Here is a 27750-nt window from a genome sequence, read left to right on the forward strand (position 1 = left end):
AGTATTTACTGCATGTGCAAATGTGTAGTTTGCAAGTATAGGAAGAAAAGCAGTATTTTTGGGTCAGAGATTTAAAAAGAACAACAACGTGGGGGGAAAAAAAAAAAAGACCACATTTGCTCAGCAGCAGGAGACAACACAAACCAAAGGACTCGAATGCTGTGGCAGCCAGCAGTAAGTGGTGGCTGCTTTCAAGAAGCACTTACATTTCTAAAGGTGTTAACAAGGTAGGAGGTGAGAGGGCTTGCAGCAGATAAAAAAGGAGCTATTTGAACATAAAAACACCTTCAGCAGTTTAAAAGATGTAGCTGTATGGACATAAAACAGTACACAGTTGGTCTACTCTTTTTTAACTTCAAGGAATTAATCATCTAATTCTCTCACCTCCAAATGTAGAGTTTGACTGGCAACAAGTTAAAAAAAACAGATGCATTTGAGAACTTCAGTATCTGCAGAAAACACTGCTTGCATAACTGAAGGATTTAACTGAAGGGGAAAAAAAAGACTCAAAATTATGCAATTTTGAAACAGAAACAGCAGACTGGTAAGTTTTTTCCCCCTGCTGCAGTTCCATAAAGCAGGGACCTGAGTTTGCAGCATGTTCCATTTAGCATCTCTCGTATTTAGTCCTCCATACCACAGAGGTTAAAAATGAGTTTCACTTCAGTTTTGTTACATTTTACTTCAGAACACAGTTTGAAGCAGACAGACACTCCCGTTACCCACCAAGTGAAGTTCGAAACTGACTACTAAAAGACTCACAAAATTTATTGACAAACTTTTCACACAGATACTGTGTTTTATTTACAGTACTACCACACACAGGTCAGGTATTAATGTCAAACATTTACTAGTCTAAACTGGCTACAGACATTGTTCTCTCTGTGACTATTTCACAGGAGGGAAGTTGTTTGCTTTTGTTTTTTGTTTTTAACTAAACTGAAAGTTGATCATTGATGACAGAAATATTTCAGGTTTAAATTAAGTGAGGTTGACTGTAAGAGATGTATAACCTAATCTAGTGAGACTTCTCACCAGTCTGCCCAGTATTTCTTCTAATGGTGGCAGCAACAATAGCACTTAGTTCTGTTTCAGGCAATCCATTGTTTGAAAACAATTAATGGCCACCAGTTGCCTATCAACCCTATTACTTAAATAACTGCAGCAACTGTTACAAGAAATAAAAATGATGAATTGCAGGAGGGCAACTGCAAACTTAAGGCTGTACAAGTATTCTTAGCTATCCTCCAAACTTGTAAGGGTATACAGTCTTGCCACCTGAACTAAAAGTGAGTTCAAAACTTTATTTCTGGGATCATTCATTTTGTATAGTATCTGTTTATTTAATAACAGGGCTGTTACAGCATGGAGTTTTCAAGATTTGCATTGAGGTTGACAAGTTCATTTCTTGGCACTCAAACATTCCCAAATTAAAAATGTTTATAAAGCAAAAAAATAAAAATTGGAACATTAAAAAAAAAAAGCCACAGATAAACACTTTGGAGACTTCACATGACATTACAGAGCCAGTTATCACTTGCAAGACATTCTTAAATAAATAGAATTCATCTGCTTTACGTAGCACTTGAAAACTTTGTAATTCAGAATATCCCTTGACAACAGACTGCTGATTGACATTTGGGAGTAAAAGCATGGGTAGCTGTTCACTTAGGGACAGTTCTGTTTTGTCGAAAACATTTCTTAGATGCCAAAAGTACAAGGGAAGGAGATGCCAGGGGAATTCCAACTACAAATGTAATGCTTTTGACCAAATTCTTAAAAGCTTTCACTGTTGACTAAAATTCACTTGAGAAGTGGCTTGCACTTCATTACATTTGCATTTCTTACATCTGAGAACTACCATCCCTGAATAAGAAGTTATAAGATACAATTACTTCCTTTATATTCGTTATACGTAACATAAACGTCGTGACTTTTTAGGCTGTTTAAAAAATACAGATTACATTTCTGTGTCCTGTGTGAATTACTTCAGATAACACATAAAATAACGAGAATTGCACGTGAGACTTAACTCCTTGTGTTTGCAGTGGTGCCAAACTCAAAATTATTATGTGAAAGAACAAATTTTTAAAACAGACCTTGTCGGAAACTGAGACCTTAACAGTTTTTTAATTTTTAATCTTTAGCAGCTTACAACAGGAATTCAGTTTCTGTTAACTGATGAAATGAGAGAGGAACTGAATAGGGGAATAAAAACCTCACAGTACTGGCCCAACATACTAAAAGAAGACTGTGGCTGTTAACAGCTGTGTCTCATTTTTCACATGCAAGTCGTGTTAAAGATAAAATATCAGCAACACCACAGTACACATTTTTAACTTTATACAAAAAAGTAGATCTGTTTGAAAAGTACATGCAAGTGTGCTTGTTGGAATTTAAATAATTTTTTTATTCATAAAAATTAAAATGCTTATCCTTTAAAGGTTAGTGTGAACAGTGTTTGACTGCATGAATTACAATCAGAAGAAAATAACTCAACTTCCAACTTAAGATTTCCTAATGTGATTGTCCTTAAAAAAAAAAAAAAGAAAAAAAAGAAAAAAAGAACTACTTACAGTACAATTTTCCTTAAAAGTAACTGTGATTTCTAGTATAAATATTCCAATCTCGCAGGCTTTCTTTCATACTGTCCTATCTTCCAAAGTTTGGTAGTAAGTTGTGGGGATCCCCTTCTCCCTGGCCAACTTGATCTGTTTTTGAAAAAAACACTTGTTATCCCGTAACAGTTTTGAAATCCATTTTTATTTTTTTTTCAGTTGTGCCAGAACAAATTTATTATTGGATGGTCCAGGGGCTTGGTCCCAAGGGGAAGAAAGGGGAAGGTGTTCTTGTACCTGATTATAACCCCCAACATTTTTACGCAAGCTCCAGTGCACATCAACAACTTGGCACCCACTTGTCAGTAGGCCATTACTTGTTCACAAGCTCCAGGCTGATTCATCCTACATGATACTCCTCCATTAGATGAAGTTCAGAATTTTGTCTGCAGTTTTTAACATTTGGAAAGAAATGGGGACACACATGTAGCAATACGGTAGACATCTCTACTGTGCTATAAAATTGACACCTCCATCTGTCATAGTGCATGCAATATAGTCATGAAAGAAAATACTTGGTGCTCTCTTCTCTTCACAGTATTTAAACTTCTATTGTAAAAGCAGCTTAAAACTATGCCACAAGACTACACTGTCCATCTTAACCACAGGCAACCTGTTTAGCAAGTCAGGCACTGGAACTTCAGTGTTTTTCCCCAAGTTCAAATGAGCCTGTCACTGAGACAGTAGACTTGGTCTGCTTTAATTTGCACCAGAAAGCTGGTAAGGAAACATTTAGAGCCATTTATTATGTGGATTAAATACGACTTATTTTGCAAAATACAGCATATTTTTCTGTTTGCAAATCAAACCAACTGTCTTTACATGAGCAGATTTACACAGTTGCAGTACACAGATAAGAGTTCATAAATAAAAATTCTACTCCGTATACCATGCCTAGCAATTTTGAAGTCAATGTAACCTCCAACGCATATAAATAGCGTGGCTGGTACAGTCTTCACCAAAGATGTGTCTCCCGAATCTCTGCAATGATTTGACTGGCTCGCTGCAAGGCCTGTGCAAAGAGAAACAAAACCACCAGTGTTAACTGGTATTTCTGAAAAGATTTCTGAAGGAAGCAAGGATGGCAGTCAGAAAGTGTGATGTTAGTATTTAAATCGAAGCCAGTCGTTTTCATTAGTGGTAATAACCAGGAAGGACATTGATAAACAACTGTAGAAGCTTGCATCTGCAAAAGATCATGCAAGTGAGAACTACTACGAAACCGAAGATAGTGCTAAGACTTTAGCAAAGGTACAATTAAATTGTCTCTCTAGAGATAAGAGAATTGAGTTACTTTAAAACTGCATTTCTGGTTATAAGCAAAAAGAACTCGCTGCCATTCTGAGCAACATTAACATGCTCAAGTGTTCCCAGTAACATGCTTATCTTAATGTTTCATATGTGTATATACATACATAAATTCTCAAGAAGAGCAGATCTTTTCACCATACACAATTTTAATGCTTTGAATATCCCCCATAAAATGGAAGGGGAAACTGCACTTCTATTATTTCTGTATTTAGGTGCAGTCTCTACAGTCTAGCCTGCTAAACTTCAGAAGTTTAAACTGTTTTGGTTTACGCTCAGAATACCAACTAATACTGATAATAATTTTATTCCAATGAAGCTTAGAGTTAATACACTTTCCCTCCTCATGTACTTTTATCATACAGTTGCAAAGACTGAACTTGCTACAGGCATCTTGGGTAAGCAGTATCTCAGGGCGTCTGATCTCTCAAACGTGCACTGTTTGAACAGATTGTGCTGTTCACAAGAGAGAAGCACCTCTTGATACTTCTTTAGTGAAGCTGCACTGTTATTTCAGAGGCATTCTTTTCTAAATAGGTCAATCCTAAGGAGCATTTCAGCTGTAGCAGACTGATACGTCACATAACTAAATAATGAAGAAATGAGGTTTTTTTTTAAACATCAGTATGTCCCACATTCATTGATACAGACGTACACGGCGGTCACGATAACTGAGTCTCAACATTTCCTCTGCTTATACTATAAGGAACTCTAGATCCACTAGCCACTGGCCTGTAGACTGTGTGAAGATGGGAACAATAGTTAAAAGACTGTAATCTATTTCCCAGAAAAGAACTACGGAACACAATAGAGCAAAGTTAAGTAAGAGCAAGTGATCAGAAACAAAATCTACCATTTACATGGTTTCAGCTTCATCAACTATTCCCATAAGGCTCCGATCTTTTTCTGTCTTTTTTCTTTTTGAATACCTTTAGCATGTCAGCTGCCTCTTTTCTGCGCTGTGCCATGTCTTCAGATTCTGTCAGAAGGTCATCCAACAGCAAGGATTTATACAGCTGGCCCACCAGCTCACTCTGAAGAGTGTCTTTCACGTGGTTCACCAGAAAATGCATCACTGCCTTTGGCACACTGCAAGCACATAAAGATTGTTTCTTCAGGACATAATAAAACCAGGCCTACATCAGAGAATTCACAACAAACAAACAGCAACAGAACCTTGGCTCAAACTACCAGGAATCTACCACTGACATATATAAAAAGCTTTCTATCTCAAGTAAACAAAGTATCTTGTGCAATTTAAAAGATGAATGTCTTCCACATGAGATGGCTGTATTGTAAAGGATGTGAATATATACTGTAAAAAGTACATGAAAAATAAATTATTTTTTTCCCCACTAAGGACCAGAGACCAAATCTCCACTATGCTAGGCATGACAAAAAGGCTATGTCACCCTAGAATCAACCGTATGTGCAAATGCAAAAGAGAAGAGTCAAGGAAAGGATTGATATATCTAATCTTAATCCAATACTGAAAGCAGGATTCCTGTTCAAATACCAGCCTGAATAATCTCTAAAATAAGGCAACACAGGCATAAAGGCAATTTACAACAGCAAATGGATTTGAAATGTGCAAAATGTCTTGTTTAAAATGGAAGCAAGGTACAATCAATGCCAATTCAAGAACAATCCTTCAGAAAAAGACTACAGAATCTGTAAAGCAACATTTTTCAGTTCTATATTAGGCTACAATACCCCCCAATGAAACCATGTTTTACTCAGATTTCCATACTGCTAAAATTCCTGGGAAAAAAATAAATACAAGTACTGAAACTACTGGAACCTGATCTTCTTGGGGACTTAAGGTATGTGTAGGAATACTTTCTGAAAAGGTGAAAATAAAATCACTATACTAGAACAGTACCAGAATCTAACGATATAAATGGAGTATCAAAAGTCAAATTACTGCCCCTTGGGTTATTTCATCAGAATAGCAGCAGCTGACAATGAAAATATCAATCGTCCTTCCCAACTATAAATAAAAAAATATCAGTTTAAACAACCACTTTGTTGATGTAACACTGTAAGTAATATTTTACAACGAGAGTAGACTGGGATCTGACATACAGTCAGTACTGACTCACTGAGCAGTAATTCCATGTGATCTCATGTGCCCACAGTGCTAAATCCAAATCAAAACCATTATCCTGGGCAGATCAAAAGGTTTTGCTCAAAAGAATGCACTTAATTCAAAGTATCATGCAAGTCTGAACAGTTAGATCCAAGACAAACCTAGATCCATCCAACACATGTCAACTTTTGGAATCATACTCCCACATTTGGTTGGGAATTTTCCTCACTATGCTCTACTGCTTTAAGGTTTTTTACTGCTTGGCTGTGGAGTGACTTCTGGGAAATCATGATGAGACTACATAAGTCTATTAATAGTAAAATAATTAATTTTACATTTCTTTACATTACTTTTCAAGCTGATGCATTTCAAATTTTACCAAAAGAAGAACTTAAGAAGTCTAAAATATTTTGGGAGTCACCTGGCTAAGAGTGAGAGCAAGACTCTGGTATCTATCCCAGCACAGCTTTGAATCTTCCAAATAAGAGAATGAATCAGCTTTGCAAGTACAATGTGGGATGGACATGAGTGCAGTCTTTAAAATATATTTCTTAAAAATATTTCTGAAATAGGTCAGGATGTTTTAATGAATCAAAATTGCAATACTTGGGATAGCATTTTTGCTGCATATTTACTGCAAAGAATGTAAAGGGTTAACCACAGCAGTCCCTGTTTGAAACAAAAAGGACAGCAAAGCTACGTTCTGCCATGGCTACATAACACACACACAGTTTATTCCAGTTATTTGCTCAAAATCATCCACCTGAATTCTTCATCATTCTTTAGAAAAACTGCCACCTCCTAAATTGGACTCATTGAACCTCATACATCAATGTAATAGAGAATTAAAACTGTCAGAAGAAACAAGTACTACTTCAGCCTTCTTAATTCTGTGAGGAGTGAGTTTTATTAAAAAAAGCAAAATTATATATATGACTCTTGAGATATCACAACATTTGTATGGTTTAAACACATCTAGGTTTTGTTTTACCTGTCCTGAATATTCTTTCTGACAATAAGGAAATAAGATTTAATGAGTCGTTCAATCACTTCACAATCTCGCTGCTCACGGGCAGAAAGTTTGCGTGCAACAGGTACAGGCTATGTAAAAAAAAAAAGAAAAAAAAAAAAGAAACCTCACGTTAAATTCTGCTTATTTGTTTAGATAAATAAAACTCACACTGGGGGAGACAACTATTGCTCTTTTAGTCTGATAATTTGATACACGTCATCTGTCTTGCAACGCTACTCTACTATCGACCCAGAGATGTCAAAATCCAGATCTCTGAAACTGAAAGGTCAGATGGCACCAACCAATTTAGTTTTTAAAGCTCACTAAAGGAAGTAAGTTCTGCCAAGACTTTAAGAATCTTCATCTATTTTTAATTTAAATTATTAAATTTTTCTATGGTATGAAAAATTCCAACTTCAGCAAAAATGAACAGGCAGTTGAATTGAGATGAGCTGAGATTTTCTTCTGTTTTAGAAGTGATCTAGATAAGGATTTCACTTCATAGAAATTGAAGTTTCCGTGAAAGAAAGCCAATTATCCCAAGTTGTAGGCTGATACTAGAAAGGTTAACAAAGGGAGAAGAGAGAGGCCAGAGCTCCCTGTATCTATAGTGGTCATTATTCATGAAGATTCATATTAGTAGCACAGTCACAACATAGAGCATTCATATATTTTATTTCCTGAGTCTGAACTGCGAAGAGGAAGTATGCGTCTTTCCATCACACTCACCACATCTAATAGGTTTACAGCATGTCCTTTTTGAGGACTAGCAGGAAGCGCTGCAGCAGGTTTTGGTTTTTCTTCTGCTGATCCCTCCTCTGCTTTTGAGGTTTTCAGCATTCCTCTCCAGTTGCCCGTTCCAGACTCCTGAGATACATCTCCTGCTCCAGCAGCAGCCTGCACAAACAACACATCAGAGAAGAACGTCAGAGCACAAACAGGATGAAATTTGTTATTAGTAAGCTACTGGTAAGAAAGACTCAAAAGATTTTCATGTGTGTATTTTTATTTCTATTCTGCTCTTCTCAGCCCTCACTTTTGTTTTCCCTGTAGGAGACCAATTAGAAGGATACTTTCAAATCCGTTAATGAGAGTAAAATATCACTAAAATGAAAGCTTTTTAAACTTGCATTCTTCCTAAAAATGGTATGAAATCTGTTGCACAAACAAGCTTCACCATTTACAGATCACTGCTGAAACACAGTCTTCCTAAATCTATTGGCTTTTACCACATATCCTTAAAGTAATATAGCCTACACTATCAGGATCATTCAGACAACACATATTAAGATTCAAGATTCACCACAAGGTCTTGAAAGATCTCAGTGTATTTAAAGTCTTTGTATAGAAACAAAAGTTCTTTACAATAACAGCTCGTGAAATAAATGAAATATATGCATGTTTATGTGTCCAGGTACCAAAGCTATGAATGTATTTGTGTGGCCAGACCTCGTGTTACAGAAAGCTTTTTAGTACCAAATGAAAAAAAAGAAAAGTCTCCATCTTCTGGAAGCAAAGATAGCACTGTCTGGGAAGTAAAGTTTCCATTCCAGAGAAAGAATGACTTTGTTCTTCTGAGAAGAGCACGTAATACCCAGCTCTTACATATTAGAAAACATGGGACAAAAATATTAGTAGATTGTACACATTAGATCAGTATTAAAAAAAAATTATTTTCATGTGGAACAGTGTTAATTTTTGTTTTGTACCTTCCCATAAGCCTAGCAGCTTTTCTATTTAATACATACAGTAAAAAAAAAAACAAAAACAAGGTAATCTCAGTGCTGGTCATTAAAGGCTCTGAACCTACTACTTATTTCTTCCTTCAGAAATAGGAGGAATTGAGGTAGAACCATCTATCGTGTTTACAACTAAACCACCCCTACAGGCTGATCGTGGGTCTAAAGAGTGAGGAAATGGCAAATGAAATACACATAAGGAAAAAACCCAACTGAAATGTGCACGTAAGTAGTCTTAATAAAATTGCACTGCTCTTCAGAGAAATACAAAATAGATTATAAGAATTCAAGTGAACCTTTATTAATAACAGATAGCCATTGATAAGGAAAGCTCCATTCCTTTTTTTCTGATTTTAAAATAGTTATTTAAAGTGGCAAAAATCCCTATACCTCTCCCATCCAGTATTACTGTGGAGCATGCTTTATCTCCAAAGCAGTTTCAGAAAGCTACACTCTTTCATAAGAAACAAAGCACCAGAGTATACACCACTTAATAAAGAACAAGCTTTGTGGGAAACACAAACCAAATTTGGCAGTTTCCTGCAACTTCTGCAGTCATAACACTATCTTCATTATAGATCCTGATTTCTTTTTAGTTGTTTGCAGCCTATCAGAACCAATAAAACTGACCAAAATCAAAGTTCTACTGATGATCAGATTTTGACTTTTAACCACTTTGCTGAGGACAGAAATGACAGCTTTGCACTAGAAGCAGAACATAGATACACAGTAAAGCAGAAAGCCTGAGTCTCCTTAGTTACTCCTACTACACAAATTTGTGACACTCCATCTTCTGTGACTCCAATGAAAACAATTAGCAAGGAAGTCTTTACAGCACTTAGCTGTTATTTTACAGGTCTGAAGTGCAAAAAGCCACTGCAGAGTACATTTCACACACAGTAGTGAACAGTTAAGGTCAGACAACAAGGGGGCTCAAGTTGTAACAAAGCCTGTAAGGATTCCCTGCAGAAAGCAGGAAACTCACATTTTTAGTTTATCTTCTGTTCTTCTTTAACTGTCAACACATCAAAAACATGCAGTTTAACAACCATGCTGAAAAACTTGGATTACAGTACCATTGCACCAAACAAGCAATTGACGACAACATATTACAACCAAGGGTTTAAACAGAAAGCAGTGGCTTTGCCAACTAGTTGCACATCTTTACCCACCGTTGTGCATACTGAAGTCGTGAATTGTAATGTAGTCTACACCCACTTGGTTACTAGGGACAGAGCACTAAACACAGACTGCTTCCTGTAGTACCTGAAGTGCACCACAACATCAATTGGCATGCAGTGCTTATAGGAAAAATCAAGACAGACCTTGCCATCAGCCTCAGCAGAAGCAGCAGTAACAGTCTCCTGGGAAGCAGGTGGCAATGCACCTGGAGCTTTAGTAGACTAAAGAAGGTAAAAAAAAATGCAGGGAAAAAAAAAAAATTCAACTGAAGACCACCAAATCTACCTAGCAAATTCATGCACTTTTAGCTTCTAATATATTTTTATGTAGTTTTTTGTTTTGTTTTTTTTTAATCCAGAAAAGAAAATAATTTGGATTTGCAAGCAACACAGTAATATAAATGGAGAAAAAAGCATGTTCAAGACAGGTAAGGGACTTCTGGTTTATCTTGTTCTTCAATTTCATTTCAGCTCCTACACTGATAATTTAAATATGAAGTCAACTAAAAGAAGAACAGTACTGAAAGCAATTTCTAGACAGCTGCCTTAAGCTTCTTGGTTAATCCATCAGCTGCCTTCTACAGACTTGAGACAGTAATATTGAAGTCCGCTCTGACTTCGTCATACTTATTAAGCTAAAGAACTGAAAGAATTGATTTCTATCTGCTGTACTAATACTTATTATAATGATAAGCTTAAACCATATTCTGTGCATTCAAATTTGAAATACTTCACATAATACTAAATACACAACTGTCTGAAATCCTATGTGATTGTCAGACTCTTCATTTCCACAAGGCAACATTTTCATGATGCTTGGTATCCAAGCTCCAAAGATAGCACACAACTGGATTACGACAATCAACTAACAACTTTATTTCCTCTATCTGTTCCCAAAGAAAATAAGGCTGCACTAAAATTGCAGTCTTAAGAGTGACTTTAGAAAACAAGTCACTGTGCTGGCACAATAAATATCTGTTTATATAAATATTTGTTTATCTTTTTATATCAGTGTCACAGCCCTAAATATAAGCATTCATGTTCTGACTTCTTTACTATCTGCAAACATTTTAAGCCTCATCTGAAATGGCATTCAAGTAATGTGTGTAATATTAATATAGATTTATAGGTAAGTCCTCAGAAACCCTTGATTTAAAACCCAAAAATCTGCATCGTTGGAAGACGAAAAAGCATTCTACTTCAACCTCAGGAAATCAAAAGAAAAAAAGTCAATACTTGGAAGCTTCCCAGAGTGTTACTAGGGCTGCACATCAAAGCTTCCAGCATTTAGATTAGATCAAAGGAGAATGCATTACACTGAAAATAAACAAAAAATCAACATTTACTCACCTTGTCTCGTGGCACAGAAGAAGGCAATTCCCGGGCTAACCTGTTACGCCGTTGTTCCTTTAAAAATAATCCAGCAAGACTTCAATTATGCATCACTCTGTCTCAATACACATCCAATATTCATATGTTACAGATGACTTCAAATTTTAAAGACAAACAAACGCTACTACTTGAATTTCAGCTAGTGCTTTGTATCTATACTACGATCCTATAAAAGCCTCAATTCTTTGCATGAAACTACTCCGATTGTCAGGTCAGAAGTAAATTTTCAACATAAAAAGCTTCTGCAAAACTTTTTGCAACACTCTTCATAATCAAGACCAGAGCCTTTAAAAAACGGGATCGAAGCTAAGCAGTTTGGCTCAGCATAGATTCCCTACGACCCTCAGTAAGCATTAAATCTTTAAAATAATCCGGAGGATTTGATTTCACATCCAGCATAGTTTACTCTGATTAGCCCAAAAGGAAAAATTACTTCACAACAGAACAGGATTTGAAGCGATCAGATCAAACTAAAATTTGGTTTTTCTTGAAATCAGTAATTGATTCTCCACTGAATAAAGATAAGATGTTTTACATGCTCTGTTTCTTCAAAACGTTCAATGTCCTGTTCAGGAAGATGTTGGAAAAAGAACTAATTTAGATAACACACAATAAAACAATTATTTCTTATGTTCAACTTGACAGAGTCCTAATTCTCATACTCACAGCAATTTGTGCAGACATTGTACCTGTACTAGAATTTACCTTGGTAGACTGCTCTTCAATCAATTGCATAACCAGTCAATACAAAATATATAATAGAAAGCAAGAGGTTAGAACTAACCAACAGAAATGACAATTTAAAAAAAGAACGTAACTATGAAAAAATGTGTTGGATTAACAAGCGAACACAAGAATATTAGCATGCTCTCAGGCAGATGGATGAAATACTGCAATAAAAATAGGACTTTGAGAAAGAATTCCATATACCACACTTGTACCGCAACTGCTTCTGTAAGATTATGATAGCAACAGAGATTATCAATCAATATTGAGTGTGCAAAACAGAAAGGCTACAGAAATCGTAAGAGTAAAACTATATTTCTTTGAAGTCTCTCCTCCAAACATTTCATTTAATAGCTACTTCTCTGATGCCTATCTTATTTTTCAGAAAGACACAGAAGCAGAACTGTTTTCAGTAAAATATCAACCACTGGTTCTGAACGTAATATGCAGTATAAATCAAATACATCAACTGATCACAAAGTAAGTGTACACCATTATTCTAATATAATCAAACCTCCATACTTCAAAATATTCAACTATGCTTCATAAAAAACTGACAAGTCTGTTCTGTCACTTGTTATTTAGATTCTCATTTGAAAAGTCAAAAGATAAGACAGATTGAAGCAAGATATAACCCATGATCATAGACGATCCTTCAACTTATCCACTCTTACTAAGCATACTGAACTTATTTTTGATGAAGATGTATTTTCTTACCTCTATGTTGTTATTCATTAACCCACAGGCATCAGCAAAATCTGGATGCTTGGTATTGATATAGGCTAACTCAATAGCCACTAAATTGTGAACCTGCAATGAAATGACATTCACAGAAATTCAGTGAGTCTAATGGTAGCAAACAGAAATGAGGTACACTGCTAGTCTAATTGCCTAGACTACAATACATTGTAACTGTCCTTAGCCAAAGACTGTTCTTACTGCCCCAAAGACATGAAGTTCTGACCTTGAGCAAAGCAAGAAAGGAATTCGGTCTATCACTGCAATACACTCAGATATTCAGCTTTTTTTTTGAAACATGTATCAGTTTAACTTCTTAGCTTTATTAAGCTAACCACCCTCCAGCAAGAAATAAACAAACTCAGCAATTTAAGGAGTGTAAACAATATAGTCACAAGCCACAGTGAGAAACACTGCACTATTTGCACATAAAACTTTCATCTGCTTTTCACATCAAGCATACACACATATGTACAAAGTATCTTTATCTCCAATAAGCAAGCACAAAAGATACTAGAATATCAGAACGTTTACCCAAAGACAGAAATTGAATTATCAGTTCTCATTAGCTAAAAGCCATTAAAAGTGAAAACAACACTTCACCTTGACCTTCTTGAAAAACTGAAACATAACCCTACCATGATCCTTTTTTCATCTATCTTCTTCTATAGTACAAGCTTCAAACAACGTAGCTATTAAATAGTTCACCATTATGAGTTGTGATTCTTTTAAAAATTTGGGTTCCAGACATTACAAAGCAGACAGAAGCATCAAAGAAAAGTCCAGAAAACACATACTTTTTCCAGCAACATTATAAAACATGAAAAATTACCATTTCATTTGTGACAGGAAGCCTCCTACGCAGAAGACAGGTTACTACTTCAACTATGGCATCGTGTAACTTGGGAAACCTCAGCAACTCCTAAAAACAAACATTTACTGATAAGACATTGGGTTTTTTTGGGTTGGGGGTGGAGAGGGGAGGGAAAGAAGGGTGGGAAATGCCCAATAATTGAGAACATAATTCAAACCCATTATTTTTACCTGTGTACTGTAATTACTACAATGTTGTATAATTCTTTGCATTTCTTCATGAACCAGCTCCACACAGCGAAGGCTGGGCTCTTCTAAACGTTTGATTTGCCTTTTAACCAGCAATTCAAATGAAACTTCAGGAACAAACAAGGCAGGACGGGGACCCTTGTTTAAAGGTAAAAGTTGTGAAATTGTATATTAAAACAAGGTATTTGTATTCAGGAGTTTCTGGTGAAGCCTATAACTAATCAGGTCATGGTGTTCACACCCAGAAGAACACTCAGAACAGGCCTTGCCAATATAAGAGTAATACCTGTTATAAGAATACTGAAATAAAAAAAAGGTTTACAGACTAAAGAAATACAGAAAATGCCTAAAAGACTGATTCAGTGTTAAATAACGATTAACCAGCACCCTTATCAAATCTTGAGCATTTCTACCTGATCTGATAACCATGAATAATTATTTTCAGGTTTATGGATACAAGTTTAAATAAAATTTATAAGAAAGACTAAAACATTTTTTTCCTAGTTTTCAGCAGACAGAAGAGGTATCACTATTTAGGAGCCACACAATTCTCACTGGACAACAGCTGGGTTTGCTGTTAAATATACTTGGGTGCAGTGTCACTGTGGCATAAATTAAATTATCCCAAAAACTGACCTTGCAGATCAATGCAATTTATCAGCCACTAAATCCTGTGTTAGATTTACAGAAGGACAACAGCGTGCACACATTTCATTGCTGCAAGTATCTGATGTATCCCAAGTCTCAATAACTACTGACCACAGAAACACATCCGTCCGACTGCACCAATCAGAACTCAATGCAAAAGCTGACTTGTTTGTTATGTCAAGGAGTGTTCGAAGGAGTGAACATTCCCTGTACTGCAACATTTGAAAGTGAACTTACAGTGAATTCTTAGCAACATCAATTCCCACATTCACAACAAAACCAATCATGTAAATACTAAACTACTAAAGAGTCGCATCCGTTATAGAAAATAAAAATATATGAACATGTCCTAACCTGCAGATCACACAGAGTCTTCATGCTAACACAGAAGTGCTTCATGCAAAACAAGTGCACAAGCAGTCCTTCATCACACTTTCTCACACAAATAACAGCACTGGGTTGCCAAAGTTGGGTCTAAGCTTAATTTCAGCCTATTCACAACAGAAACAAGCAAGCACTTCCCTTAAACTCATTCCATATCTGAAAAAGGCTGCAAATCTAAATGTTGTATTTTTCTCTTGAAATAACAAAAAGGAGGATTCAGCGTATCCACGCAAACTCATTCAGCTGTTGTTAATTCACAGTCCTGAAGTAGCACAAATTAGTTGAGATCTTATTTTGAATCCAATATATACAGGAACAGCACTTAGAAATACAGAGTAACACTCACGGTAGCATTTCTAATGGCAGTCAGGATATCAATTGTGTTAAGGCCACCTAGAGGGTCAACAGATTCTAAGGTCCGTCCAAAGGTCTCATGAAAGATGTAGCAGATTCTGGCTCCACCACATCTGAAACAAAGTAACTGAAATTAGTAAAGAAGAAAAAAAGCTCTCATTATGAACTTTTTTATAATTACTTACATTCAAACTTTATTTTATTTTTTTTTTTACTATATTATGCTCTAGAGTACTAGTATTGCCACTGTAAGTCAGCAAGAGCTACAAGGCTCAATCTAAACACATAGTCAAAATTCCAGAAAATCGTTCAGTACTCACAGCTCAGAAGTCTCTATGTATTTTGCTGTTCCTTCAATAGTATTGCAATATTCTGTAGCAAATTTGGTAATAAGCTGCAATAAAGTGGCACTCTTGTCCTCAACAGGTTCCCCGTAACTGTTAAGCAGAGACTGGTACTGAGCAGCTAAAACATTGATTCTGGTTTTCAGTTCTGGCAAGCAGTCCCTGATATGATGCATGAGTAGTCTGAAAATAAAAAACAGACCTTCATGAGAGGGAAGGAATTTCAGAGTTAACATCTCCATCAAAAGAGAGATGAGACAGAAAATAACCAACAAAGGAAAACATTTGCTCAGGGAAATTACAGTAAATTCAGAAATTGAATTTGGAGCCAAACAGAGCTTTCCTTATTGTTTCACTGTACAACACCAAAGTAAAAAGGAAAGGTAAATACAAATGATGACGTATATCATACATCAATTTACATTTCAACATACCTTGAAAAGCACACACAATTGTTTTGTTTTTTTTTTTTTTAATATAATACCTGTTCAGTGTTCTAGCAAGATACTTAGTTCCATTTCGATTGGCTAGGGAGGGATACTTCTTTTGAAGAAAACCATATTCATCACGAATAGAATCGGCTACACTCTTCTTATTGTTAATATCCAGCTGACTCCTGAAGTTAAAAGACACAATTTCACACTAGTTAACATGCAAAAAACAATTCACACTTCTTTTTTTACCTGACAGGACAACTGAACAGCAGAGTTTTGCTTTAGACAACAAAAAAGACAATTGTTCCTATTGCTTGGACAATAAAGAAGGGGTTCATCTGTTGTTCCATGGAGCACAGGTAGTAAATCAGTACAGGTAGCAGTCATGCACGGACTAAGCAAACAACTTTCTACTACATGAGATTAGATCTAGCTGATGCAAAAGATAAGAGTGAACAAGTACTACAGCCAGTACTATGCTGTTAGCAGTGCTTAGACCTAATATATAGTATCTATTAGTGCTGAATTAGCAATAATGTGAACAGCTGATCAGAAACATCACTCAAGCTAAAAAAAAAATCAATACAGGGAAGAAATAACACTACAGTTCTTCTAGAAAGGAATAAAGACATTTCTTCTAAATTAGCAGTTGATTGACAAGAAGAACAGGGATTTTGAAAAAGTAAGCAACAGGTTTGTTGATAGTTTATTTCAATGTCAAGTCACCTTACTCTTAAATTCATACCCATGGCTAAGCAAGTCAAAAATAGTGCAAATGTGCCCAGACAGACCTGTTCACTACTCCAATGATGCCAAGTTTTACTGGAATCACTCTTCCCATGAGCACATCCATAGCATCAGTGCCTGCATCCATGAGATCCAGCTTTGTGATAACAGCCAGGGTTCTTCGACCTACCAAAAGGACAACTCACTCACAGGGATGTTTTGTCTTCATCAAAACTCAGCATTCACAAAGTTCCTCATACAATTGCATAAAATATAATAGATCAAACCAGCAGAGACCAGCAAAAGAATGTGTGGTGCTTGTCTACCTGGAGCCTTTTATCAACAAAAGCGTAGAAAAATAACTATTTAGCATGTATTGCTCCCCATGCATAAGTGGGGAAAGATTTAGGAAACATGCAGTTTGAAATTATACAATTGCTAAATGTAATAAATATTTTTGCATAATACATGAGGTTGCTATTAAGTATTTATGGAGAAGACTAAGGCAAATGGGCAGGGGACCTGCAAGTGTGAGCAAACTGAACACATTTCTAGGATATATGTAACACTACACATCATGCCAATTCAAATAATGAAACTATTTTTGAAGCACCTCTACTACTGCAGAAGCTGCCAGGGGAAGTAACAGGACCACTTCAGGCATTGTGCATCATATACATTGCCAAAAGTCTGAAGAAGCAGCATGGGATTAATGAAACAGATTTTTGTCAAATATGTAACTTAATGTTTTCAGAGTGAAAACAACTTTGCATTAGATGCTGTGGAAGAAACAGTCACTCAAATTCTCTTTGCATACCACTGTGCCTATAAAAAGCCTGCAACATGTCCTGAAACTCCAGACCTTTAAAGTTTAGAATTTTGGGAAGTGATCCAAAAACCACAGCTGATCACTTTTACAGAAGTAAATGAAAAGGAAAAGCTCTGCTGGCTGGAACCAGGACAATCTGACTAAAAAGAAAACCAAAGGAAGAGATTCTCCCTCGAAGCTGTGGACACAAAGCAGACTTGTAGTTTGAAAGCAAGTAAGAAATACTACTTCTATGAGAAGGATTTGATGGGAAAGCATACCAACACAAAATTTTTCCCTGATTTCAATATACCTATGTTCAGAGTATACACTTTCATAGTCTTTCAAATTACATAGTACCATTTATTAGTAAATAGCAGCTTCAGCTTTGTTTCAAAGTCATTAGGCAAATATAAAAGTTATCCTTTTTAGATTAAAACAAAGCTGTCGGTTCTGTCATACAAATGTGGAACACTAAAATGGATACTAAGAAGACATATTAATTGTATTCTTACCAGAAGTCACTAAAGTAACATCTAAACAGATAATTACTGCTGCAGGATGACGTGTTTTCTCTTATAAAAGAGAAAATATTTGACAACAAAGCATGAAGTCATCCTAACAGATTAAACTACTAACAATCTCAAAACCACTAATATTCTGTAATGCCATTTTGTTGCTCTGAAAACAGATGTGGCTTGTAGGACTATTAAAATAGTTTTCTGATCTGTTTGTAAGTCAGAAAGCTCTTAAGATATTAATTGATCACAGTATTTTCTGAATTGCAGAGACTGAAACTGGAAATCTTTAAGCAAATGTAATAATTGTATTTTCCAGGAAATTAAGTAACATTTTCCTTACTTCTTTTTGCTCAAACAATTTCTGTTTTGTTTTTAGTTTGTTTGTTTGTTTTTTAATTAAATCCTAAAATAAAGTTGAAGCTGAATTACAAGATCTAGTTTTTCTTGCTGCTTACCATCTGGATCCACTTCCCGTGCAATTTTAAGTGCTTCTGAAGTGGCCATGTCTGTGTTAGCTGCTGTGACTGCCAGAATAATTGAATTTGGGTTGCTGATGAATTGAAGGATTAGTTCTCTTATTTGAAGTTCAATATCCTTGGGCTGATCACCAACAGGCACCTAGGGGAAAAAAATACAGTGCAAAACTACTCAAAACTGTACATTTATTCCCATGTTAGGCCACTAACTGAATACTGTAAAGTTTTCAGCCCTTCCCTTTCCCTCTGGGGAGAAAAGAAAGGAAAGTGAGAGAAAGAGGAAAAGAAAAGAGAGAGGAAAAGAAAGGAAAAAAGAAAAAACAGAATGAAAAGAATGAAAAAAGGTCACTGTAACAGTGAATAGCACCAGAAACCTTAATCCTACATCAGAAGATGTGACATCTCAAACGTATATAGCCAACTACTTTATCTGAAGGAAAATGTAAACAACTTTTAAGAACTGAAACACCAATCTAACAATACAAAATAACACTTAAGATCGAACATAAGCTCCCTGTTCAAAACACAGTGCTTTCAGAAGGAGAGCATTCCATATCTTACCTTTGTCATTCCTGGTAAATCCACAAGAGTCAGATTCACAACATTAGATGAAAAAATCTTAAGATGAATTGGTTCAGGACTGATACCCTAGAAATGTATTCATAGTACAATAAAGTTAATCACTGTACCAAATTATTTAAATGACACTTTGGAAAGTCAAATCTGAAGTTTTGTAATAATACATAAATAAAAGAACACATTTCTTCCATCATGCATCTTATCTGTTTGGTGGAAGAAAAAAAAAAAGCAACATCTGCCAACCAATTTTTTTGTATTCAGCAGTTGCCTTGTTATCCCCTCAACATAATCCATAAAAGACTTTATTTCATAGAATCATCAAATGGTCTGGGTTGAGAAGGACCACAATGATCACCTACTTTCAACCCCCTGCCATGTGCAGGGTCACCAACCACCAGACCAGGCTGCCCAGAGCCACGTCCAGCCTGGCCTTGAATGCCTCCAGGGATGGGGCATCCACAACCTCCTTGGGCAACCTGTTCCACTGCGTCACCACCCTCTGCGTGAAAAACTTCCTCCTAATATCTACCTAAATCTCCCCTGTCTCAGTTTAAAACCATTTCCCCCTTTGCCTTTCACTATCCACCCTCATAAACAGTTGTATCCACTCAGTCCTTCTCCACAGGGCTGCTCTCAAGGGGTTCTTCTCCCAGTTTGTATAAATACCTGGGATTGCCCTAAGTAATTACATAGATATTCAGTAACACAATACTTGATTTTATAATCACACATGAAGGTATGCATATGGAAACAGTGGAAGCAAGTTTAACTTTTTTTTGCAGGATTACTGTGGAAGTTTTGAAGTAAAGCAACAACAATTCTCTGTGTTTTCTTTTAGCTTGAGTGACTTGACTCATGAATACAGTGAGAAATCATTAAACACAGTAATGCTGCTTGCTATCTCTTCTTTAGAACAGTTCAGTGCTTTTCACTTCTAGATGTCAGAACAGGCTAAGAAAGCTTTCAGTAGCAAGAGAATCTACACCAAGACAAAGATGGACAGTTCAGTATTTACCTTGTTATTTCCTGAAATCCTTTCTGTTTCATTTTCTATTTCCTGACGAATTTCATCAAAATCTGTGTAGATCTGAAGTACAAAAAAGAAAGATTACGTAAATAGCCATTTATCCACAAACATCTAATTGTGAAATAGTGCCTCCTTCTCCAAGAGACAGTGAAAAATTATCTATGTATACAGAAGGTGAGGGGGAAAAAAGGAAGACTGACTAATAGCTATTAAGCTACTGCTGTAACAGCAACCATCATGGCTCAAAATTAAAGGAATCAGAATCTTATGGCAGTTACTAGCGCTTACAACAGTATCAGACAAGGTAGAAAACAAATTGCATTCACCTAAAGAGAATTTCACACATTTAATTCTACTGCTAATCTAGTTACAAGCTTTTGAAGTTGATGAACAACATCAAGCTTCTACTCCTTCACATCCTGGGAAGAGACAAAGAACACAGCATATCATTTCCTTTTCACATTCTTGTTTACTGTATCCTCTTTCCATCAATGAAAGGAAGCCACCACCAAGCTACCCCATCCACATGTTTCCTCTGTGTTCCTCTTTAAGATTCCTTCAACTTTCAGTACTGCCTACAAAGTGAGGAAATCAGTTTAAACTAGTAAAACATCTGCCAACAAGGAGTTTTGCTGCTGGCAAAGACAATCAAAGTCTAAATCTTAACTTGAAATCCTCAGCCATCTCTGTTTCTCTCTCCTTGCTAAGTATTTGACTCTTCCTTTTCACAGCTTTGTAATATACCTCTAAAGTAGTCAATTCTTCAGTGAACTGAAATGACTTGTGATAGTATACAATTGTCTTTGCCATTTAATTCATGCACAGAAGGAAAAAAAAAAAGCAGCAAAACAACATTTTTAGGGTCAAGATAAGTAACTCGGCAGAATCAATGATCCACAAACAGAGTTATTGGTAAGTAACTAAGGCTTTGGTTAATCTTCTACTCTTAGAAACAGAAAAACCTGAATACTCTGGCATGCAATATAGCAGAATGGTTCTCTTTTTTGGGAAAGGCTGCTCCGTAACCAGAGCAAACATACCTTATTTTTGGTGTGAAGAAATTTACCCCATTCTTCAGCATCTATCTCTGAAAACAAAGAATTGGTACATGAGGAAGCAGATATTCCAATCACGTTTTTCTGAGTCTGTTTGTTGAAGACTAGAATGTGATTTTTTTTTCAAGCAGCAAGAATTAGTTCACTTTCTGCTATTAGACATTAAATGGCTCAGTACAAATACATTTATGATTCTGCTCATTTAAGCACAGCATCTCATTACTCTTTGTCTCTCTTACACAACCTCTGCCTTCATAATTGTGAACTGAGCCAATCAGCTGTCCTACCATTCTTCGGAAAAGGTCTGAGTCCATTAAAAAAAAAATCAGCTTGCAACAGAAAACAAAATAATTATTAGCAACAGCTTAAAAAAAAAACCTGAAAAAAATATTCACCAGCTTATAGCAACTTTTCTTTTACCATGCAAATGAGATCAAATTGCAGCTGAAAGAAAAAGTTAGAAAAACCTGTAGAACCAAAACAAACAAACAGAAAATACATAAGTATTCTACATAATAATGAAGTCTTAGGAAAGCATGTCTCTTCCCAAATCTGTCATGGACCAAACATCTTAATCACTGTCTGTCACCACAGATGCCTGGATTAGTTGGGGGCTCTTCAAGAGCAGTCCCAGAAACAGCAAAACATTTGGTCAACTCCTGCTCTGGTGTAGGCAGCAGGCAGAGTCATGCTGCAAGAAGCTCACAGTTCCACAACTGGGTTTCCAAATACCAAGAGTTCCACATCGAATTTTTCAGTTTGTGATCCTTTCCCTTCTGCTATTCAACAAGCAATCTGCTCTAGAAAAACAGCCTACAACAAACAGCTTAACAAACACAATGCTTACCTAGCATTAAGTCAGCATTCAAAACATTTTTTCACTCAAAGTGAATTTCAAGGTACTTTAATCAACAGAGATGTTTTAAAGGATTTGGGAATTAAAAGTGCAGAAAGTTCTATGAGGCAGCACCCACATAGAAAAGCAAAAGTCATCTCATTCTAAAGCAACAAGGTCAGAAAGCTAAAAAAAAAAAAACTAAATCACAAGACTTAGCAAAATAATCAACATAGTAGCCAGTGTGTAAAAGAGTGATCACCAATAACGTGGCATGAAATGTATGTGGTTAGTGTATACAGGCATGCACTTCATGTGTAGGGAGAAAAAGCAAACGGAGAAAGGCAACCTTTAGAAAGGTGTCTTGGATTTTTCCATGTAGCAGGGTCTGCAGTTAAAGAGAAACAGCAGTGAATGATGTTTAAAATTTTTCATCATATTTAACATATTTAGCATTTTATTAACCTTCATCATGAGATTATATTACAAAGATCACAAGTGCATGCAGACAGATGTGCATGCTAGTCCACTACTGATGAGAATGTGTAACATTAACAATATGCACAGCAGTAAGATCTTAACACCGATAAATGATGAGTGTTAATCAGATATTCCATATCACAAAGTTTACTTGATGATCTCTTTACTATTGCTGCTCATCGAATTCCAACGCTTTACAATATTTTTGTCTGAGCACAGAGAAAAGCAACAGTTGGTTCTGCAAAGCTGAACTTCTTTGGCGAAATATGTTTGTCATCATTTACTCGTGGCAAGAATGAGAAAAAGTCAGGCATGTATTTAGTATCACTGGAGATAATATTACTGCAAAGGAAAGAAACCTGAGTTTTGTATCCATCTTTTTGATGAAAATGAATTCATGCAGATTAAGAGAACTAATCACAGCAATTCTGAGACAGATTTAAGAAGAGACAACATTAGCTATCACCATTCTCCACTTTGTGAGTTTCTCACTTATATAAACCCCATTACAAAAACAAATGGAAAGTTCATTGAAGGGTTAATGAGTTTACGACTATATTTTTCTGTGACACCAGTAGAGCCTCATGGAAGTGCAAGAACAAAACAAACCAGGGAAGACCTTTTTTTGTTGCATGCTGTGCCTGTTTGGCACAAAATGCAAGGAGCACAGCAACAACTGGCTCATCATTTTGGAAAGCTTGCTAGATCTGGGGAGTTAATTCTGATGTCTTGCACTTGTGGATAAGTCAGAACTTTGTCAATTGAAATACATGGATTTAGATGAACTGGCTCTATTAAAAAAAACAAAATTATTAAATATACTTCTGTCCTCAATGCTTTATTAGAGTTAATGAACAACCACAGGCATACAGGAAAATCATTGTTAGGAGGCAGCTATTTTTTTTATCAACAAAAAAATAAATCAACAAAATCACATACCAGCCTCTACCTCAAAAAAAGTATAAAATGAAAGGGCTTATTAATTTCACATCATTAAACAGGTTTAACTTATCTACTGTACAGAGGAACTACCGCAAAAAGCAGATTAAGGAAAAAAACTATATTTCTTTCGAAGTTGTATTACTCATTCCCTCTTAAGAATTGAGAAAAGGATGATGGGCACAGAACCAAAAGATACAGCAAGATATTGCCACCACCACAATTTGAAAGAAACAGAGCAAGCACTCCTTTGTTATCTTCTTCTCAGGGAGATGATGTAGGACATACTGTTTCAGTCTTAAATTACTGGTTTTCTGGCAGCACAGAAATTTGCTGCTAGATTTAGTCCTATGCTTTTTTTCGTTTTTTTTTTTTTTTTGTTATATCAACCAACAGATTTTAAAAATAGATACAAAAAAAAAAAAACCAACACAGTTTATTACGAGGTATTACATTTTAACCTGTTAACATCCATGGATCTAATGAGAGGGGTATTTTTTAAGCTTTAACAAGATACAAGTTTTCCTTGCTATATATAACACAAGAGAAGATTGAACCCGTGATAAATGGCTTAACCTCAGCCTCAGAGCACATGGAGGAGAAAAAAAAAAAGAATAAATGCAACGTCCCAAGATGTACAGCAAGTCTCATTGGCGCAAATGTAAGTTTAATTCATCCTAGAAGTTTCATTTTATATAGTGGGAATCTTTCACCTCACTCACCTGAAGTCTACAATGATACACACACCTTTGACATTTGAAAAAAAAAATCCCAATGGCTTTAATTTAATGCATTGGAGTTTTTAGGAAAGGAGGAAGGATTTGCATCAGGACTCTGAAAGTAAGGATTCTCAAGGCAAGGAGGAAAGGATTGATAAATGTGACAAAACAGAAATTACAAATCACGAGGAATCACAAAGCAATAAGCAGTTGCACTGAAGTATCTGGTCATGCAAAGAGTTCACAAGCACACTCAGAAAGCAACACGCTAAGGTTGATGTTCTCTTGTCCAAGATTTCGTGGATAAACCATTCACGCCAACAAGGTCTTTCCCACAAGTTTTCTCTCTACGAAATTCATAACTGTATATAACTGTATTCAAGCTGTACCTCAACATGCAAGTCATAATAAAGGTAACATCTGTAATAGTATTATGACTTATTACAATTTCAGACAGAAGAGTCTGCCATCTGTTTTTTTTCCAAGCTTGATTCCACGTTTTCAGATGAAACAAGATAATCAATGCATAAGCTAAACCACATCAATGACAAAATCACTGATTTGCCTGAATTTTTGAGGGAGAAGAGAGGCAAATCAAATGCAACTGGTGAAAGTTATAGAAGTTTGTCTGTTCTTAACAAACAAGCCCACATTTCTCTCAAAGGAACATCCAGAAGAAATTACATCTTAGATATTGATCTTTTCCTCTGAAAGTCTAAATGGGCCTTATAAATATTAATTCAGCCCAACATCCTAGTGCAATAATATAATGATCCCATTTCCAATTTAAAATTCAAATCCCTGGATCAAATGCAACCTACAGCAGAAAACCTCTGCCTTGACTCATAATTCCCTTCATTACAAAATTATCTTGTATTCCTGTAAAGTCACAGAGAAGAATAAAATCCTGTTTTATACAGCAACCCAGAATCAAATGTTTTTGTTTTTGTTTTTGTTTTAAGTACCAAAACTCATGTACTGTGCAAATCAATTAGCATGAAGCCATTCAGAAAGAAATCCAATGTGCCATTCTTAAATAGCAGGCAAGGGAGTCTATGCATTCCCTATTTTTGAAGGATTTCAAGGCCCAAATGGATAAAGACCTGAGCAATCTGGCCCTATTTTGAGCAGAATGCTGGACTTGAGACCTCCCTGAGATCATTTCCATTCTGAATTATCCTATGATCTCTTCACAATCAAGCATTGCCTGGACTGTACACAGAGTCCTGCATGCTAAAAACACTTAATTGTTACGAATCAGAATTGTGTTTTCTGCTTGCAGCAATATTGAAAATGGAAGCTTTAACCTTTCAACTGCCAAACTTCAGTAAGTGTTTTTCAGAATCACAGGGGTTGGAAGGGTCCTCAACAGATCGAGTCCAACTGCACTGCCAAAGCAGGTTCCCTATAACAGGTAGCACAGGTAGGCATCCAGACAAGTCTTGAATATCTCCATAGAAGGAGAGTCCACGACCTCTCTGGGCAACCTGTTCCAGTGCTCCATCACCCTTATGTAAAGAAGTTCTTCTGCACGTTTGTATGGAACTTCTCGTGTTCAGGCTTTAGGCAACTGCTCCTTGTCCTATTGCTACGCACCACCGAGAAGAGCCAGGCCTCATGCATTTGCCTCCCACCCTACTTGAGATACTTACAAACATTAATCAGTTCCCCTCTCAGTCTCCTTTTCCTCAGGCTGAACAGACCAACAATTAACAAATGTTACACTGCAAAGAAGTTGATACCTTAACTTACTATTTTTAGAAATCAGTTCTGAATAATTTAGACACAATGAGAAATAATAATTATAAGCCCAAGATTATCACACCATCAAAACTCCACGTACCTTTACTATCTAAGTTAAATGTGCGTGTGTGTGTCTGACCATCAATAAGTGGATATGCCACTGGTGTTCTCGTGAAAGAGCAAGAGCAACAGGAGTGTTCAAACTTCCAAGGGACCGCTGAGATTATTTTTTTCATTGGTAGCAAGATAATAATGAAGTACTACAGAAGACAAAAGCTTCAAAGTACACCTTCAGACAACTTAAAGCAGTGTTCTTGATGTGCTTAAAATCTCTCAGAGTAGCTCAATCAGTTAGTATCTGTAAGCTACAAGAACACATGCAATTCTCCTCACATCTGCTACAGCTTTCTTTGGTTTTGTTTCTCCTACTGCTTAGTCCAGTTTATTCATCTCTTCACCTCCTTCTAAAGAATCACATAACTTCAAGGAAATGTCTTATTTAAGCAGCAAAAGACAAGGGGGAGAAAAGCACACACAAGGAAATCACGTTCTTGATGCTTCATTATTGAAATTGACAATCGTTATCGAAAGAGAAATGCTTCCTTTAGCCTGATTTTCTCAAAGGCATTTGCTAAGAACAAACAGGAATGCTTAAAACATTAAAGATATTCTGAATACCCAAAAGCTTTTGATGTCGTGACATTTGCTTTACGGACATCACAGCTGTGACATTGGCAATCTTTTCTTCCAAGGAAACTTATTATTAAAAAAAAAAGTGTTTTAAGCTTAAACAACTGATTTTTCAGTAAAATACACCAGAAAATTAAAAGTCCATTTCCTGCTAGAACAAACACGCTCTTGGATCACACTTACCATTTTCATCTCCAGCTGTTTTCCGACCATCCTCTGGGGAAACATGCACCAGCTGCAGAATGAGGGGTCTTCGGGTCACAACTCCGGTACCTCGTGGAAGCAGATCCCTCCCCACAAGGCTTTCCAACACAGAACTCTTTCCACTGCTCTGAAAATTGGAATACAGTTACATGACCTTCTTGAACAACAAAATGCTACCAATATATCAATTTTAGTTTGCTTTCACCACTCCTTTTAAACAGTGTTCAGCTATCCTCTGCTATACAGAGTTATATGGAGCATTCGACAGACTTGCTGTATCGAACATGGACATCACACCACATAGGCAATAAAGGACAAATCTGCTACAAAACAGTAAATTTCTAAACTTGACCTTGACATTTAAAGGCCATGGTGATAGATGCATCTTCTATTTTTTAAAGCTAAATTAATCAAGTAAAAATAAGATCTATGTCATTTTCTAACATCTTGCAGTAACACTTAACTCTGTAGTCCAACACTAATAAAAGCAGAAGCATCAAATAGAAAACAGTAACTATGTACAATTGAGTCCATCAAGCCATGTCAATCCTGTACTTGTACTAGTTTTTTATTATTATTCATAGATACTATATTACATTGGCTTCATTAGTACAAATGATGTTTTATAATCTAAATATATGAACAGAAATTGTTTTATATTGTTTTTCCTCCTCTGCACGTGTGCGTATGTATACACACGCGTATTTACTACTGAACGGCTGCAAACATCTATCCGCATAATAACAATCTGTAAGAAGCTGTGAAATGCTAACAGGTTGGGAAATTCTAAGTTCTCTTTAAGCATCTACATTCAAAGCATTCTGTAAAATTCCTCATAAAACATCAAATTAGGCTACATGGTCCAATAACGAAATGTGAACACGTGGATTGTAGGAGTGGTTCAAGATTACTATCACAT

General features: G+C 36.1%; 1 protein-coding gene across 1 annotated transcript; it reads right to left on the bottom strand.

The window, feature by feature from the left end:
- Nucleotides 1-750: 750 nt before the first annotated feature.
- On the bottom strand, nt 751-26973 carry DNM1L (dynamin 1 like; the record flags this gene model as incomplete). The annotated part of the gene is made up of 20 exons (XM_019611616.2): nt 751-3630; nt 4856-5015; nt 7007-7116; nt 7757-7924; nt 10092-10169; nt 11298-11354; nt 11875-11904; nt 12783-12875; nt 13636-13725; nt 13848-14003; nt 15244-15364; nt 15572-15778; nt 16080-16211; nt 16821-16941; nt 18540-18702; nt 19122-19208; nt 20155-20226; nt 21207-21253; nt 22406-22444; nt 26811-26973. Coding segments are annotated over 20 exons (2151 nt in total), but the record flags the coding sequence as incomplete, so codon positions are not given.
- Between the last annotated feature and the right edge of the window lie 777 nt (nt 26974-27750).

Source organism: Meleagris gallopavo, chromosome 1, assembly GCF_000146605.3.
Source record: "Meleagris gallopavo isolate NT-WF06-2002-E0010 breed Aviagen turkey brand Nicholas breeding stock chromosome 1, Turkey_5.1, whole genome shotgun sequence".
NCBI lineage: Eukaryota > Metazoa > Chordata > Aves > Galliformes > Phasianidae > Meleagris > Meleagris gallopavo.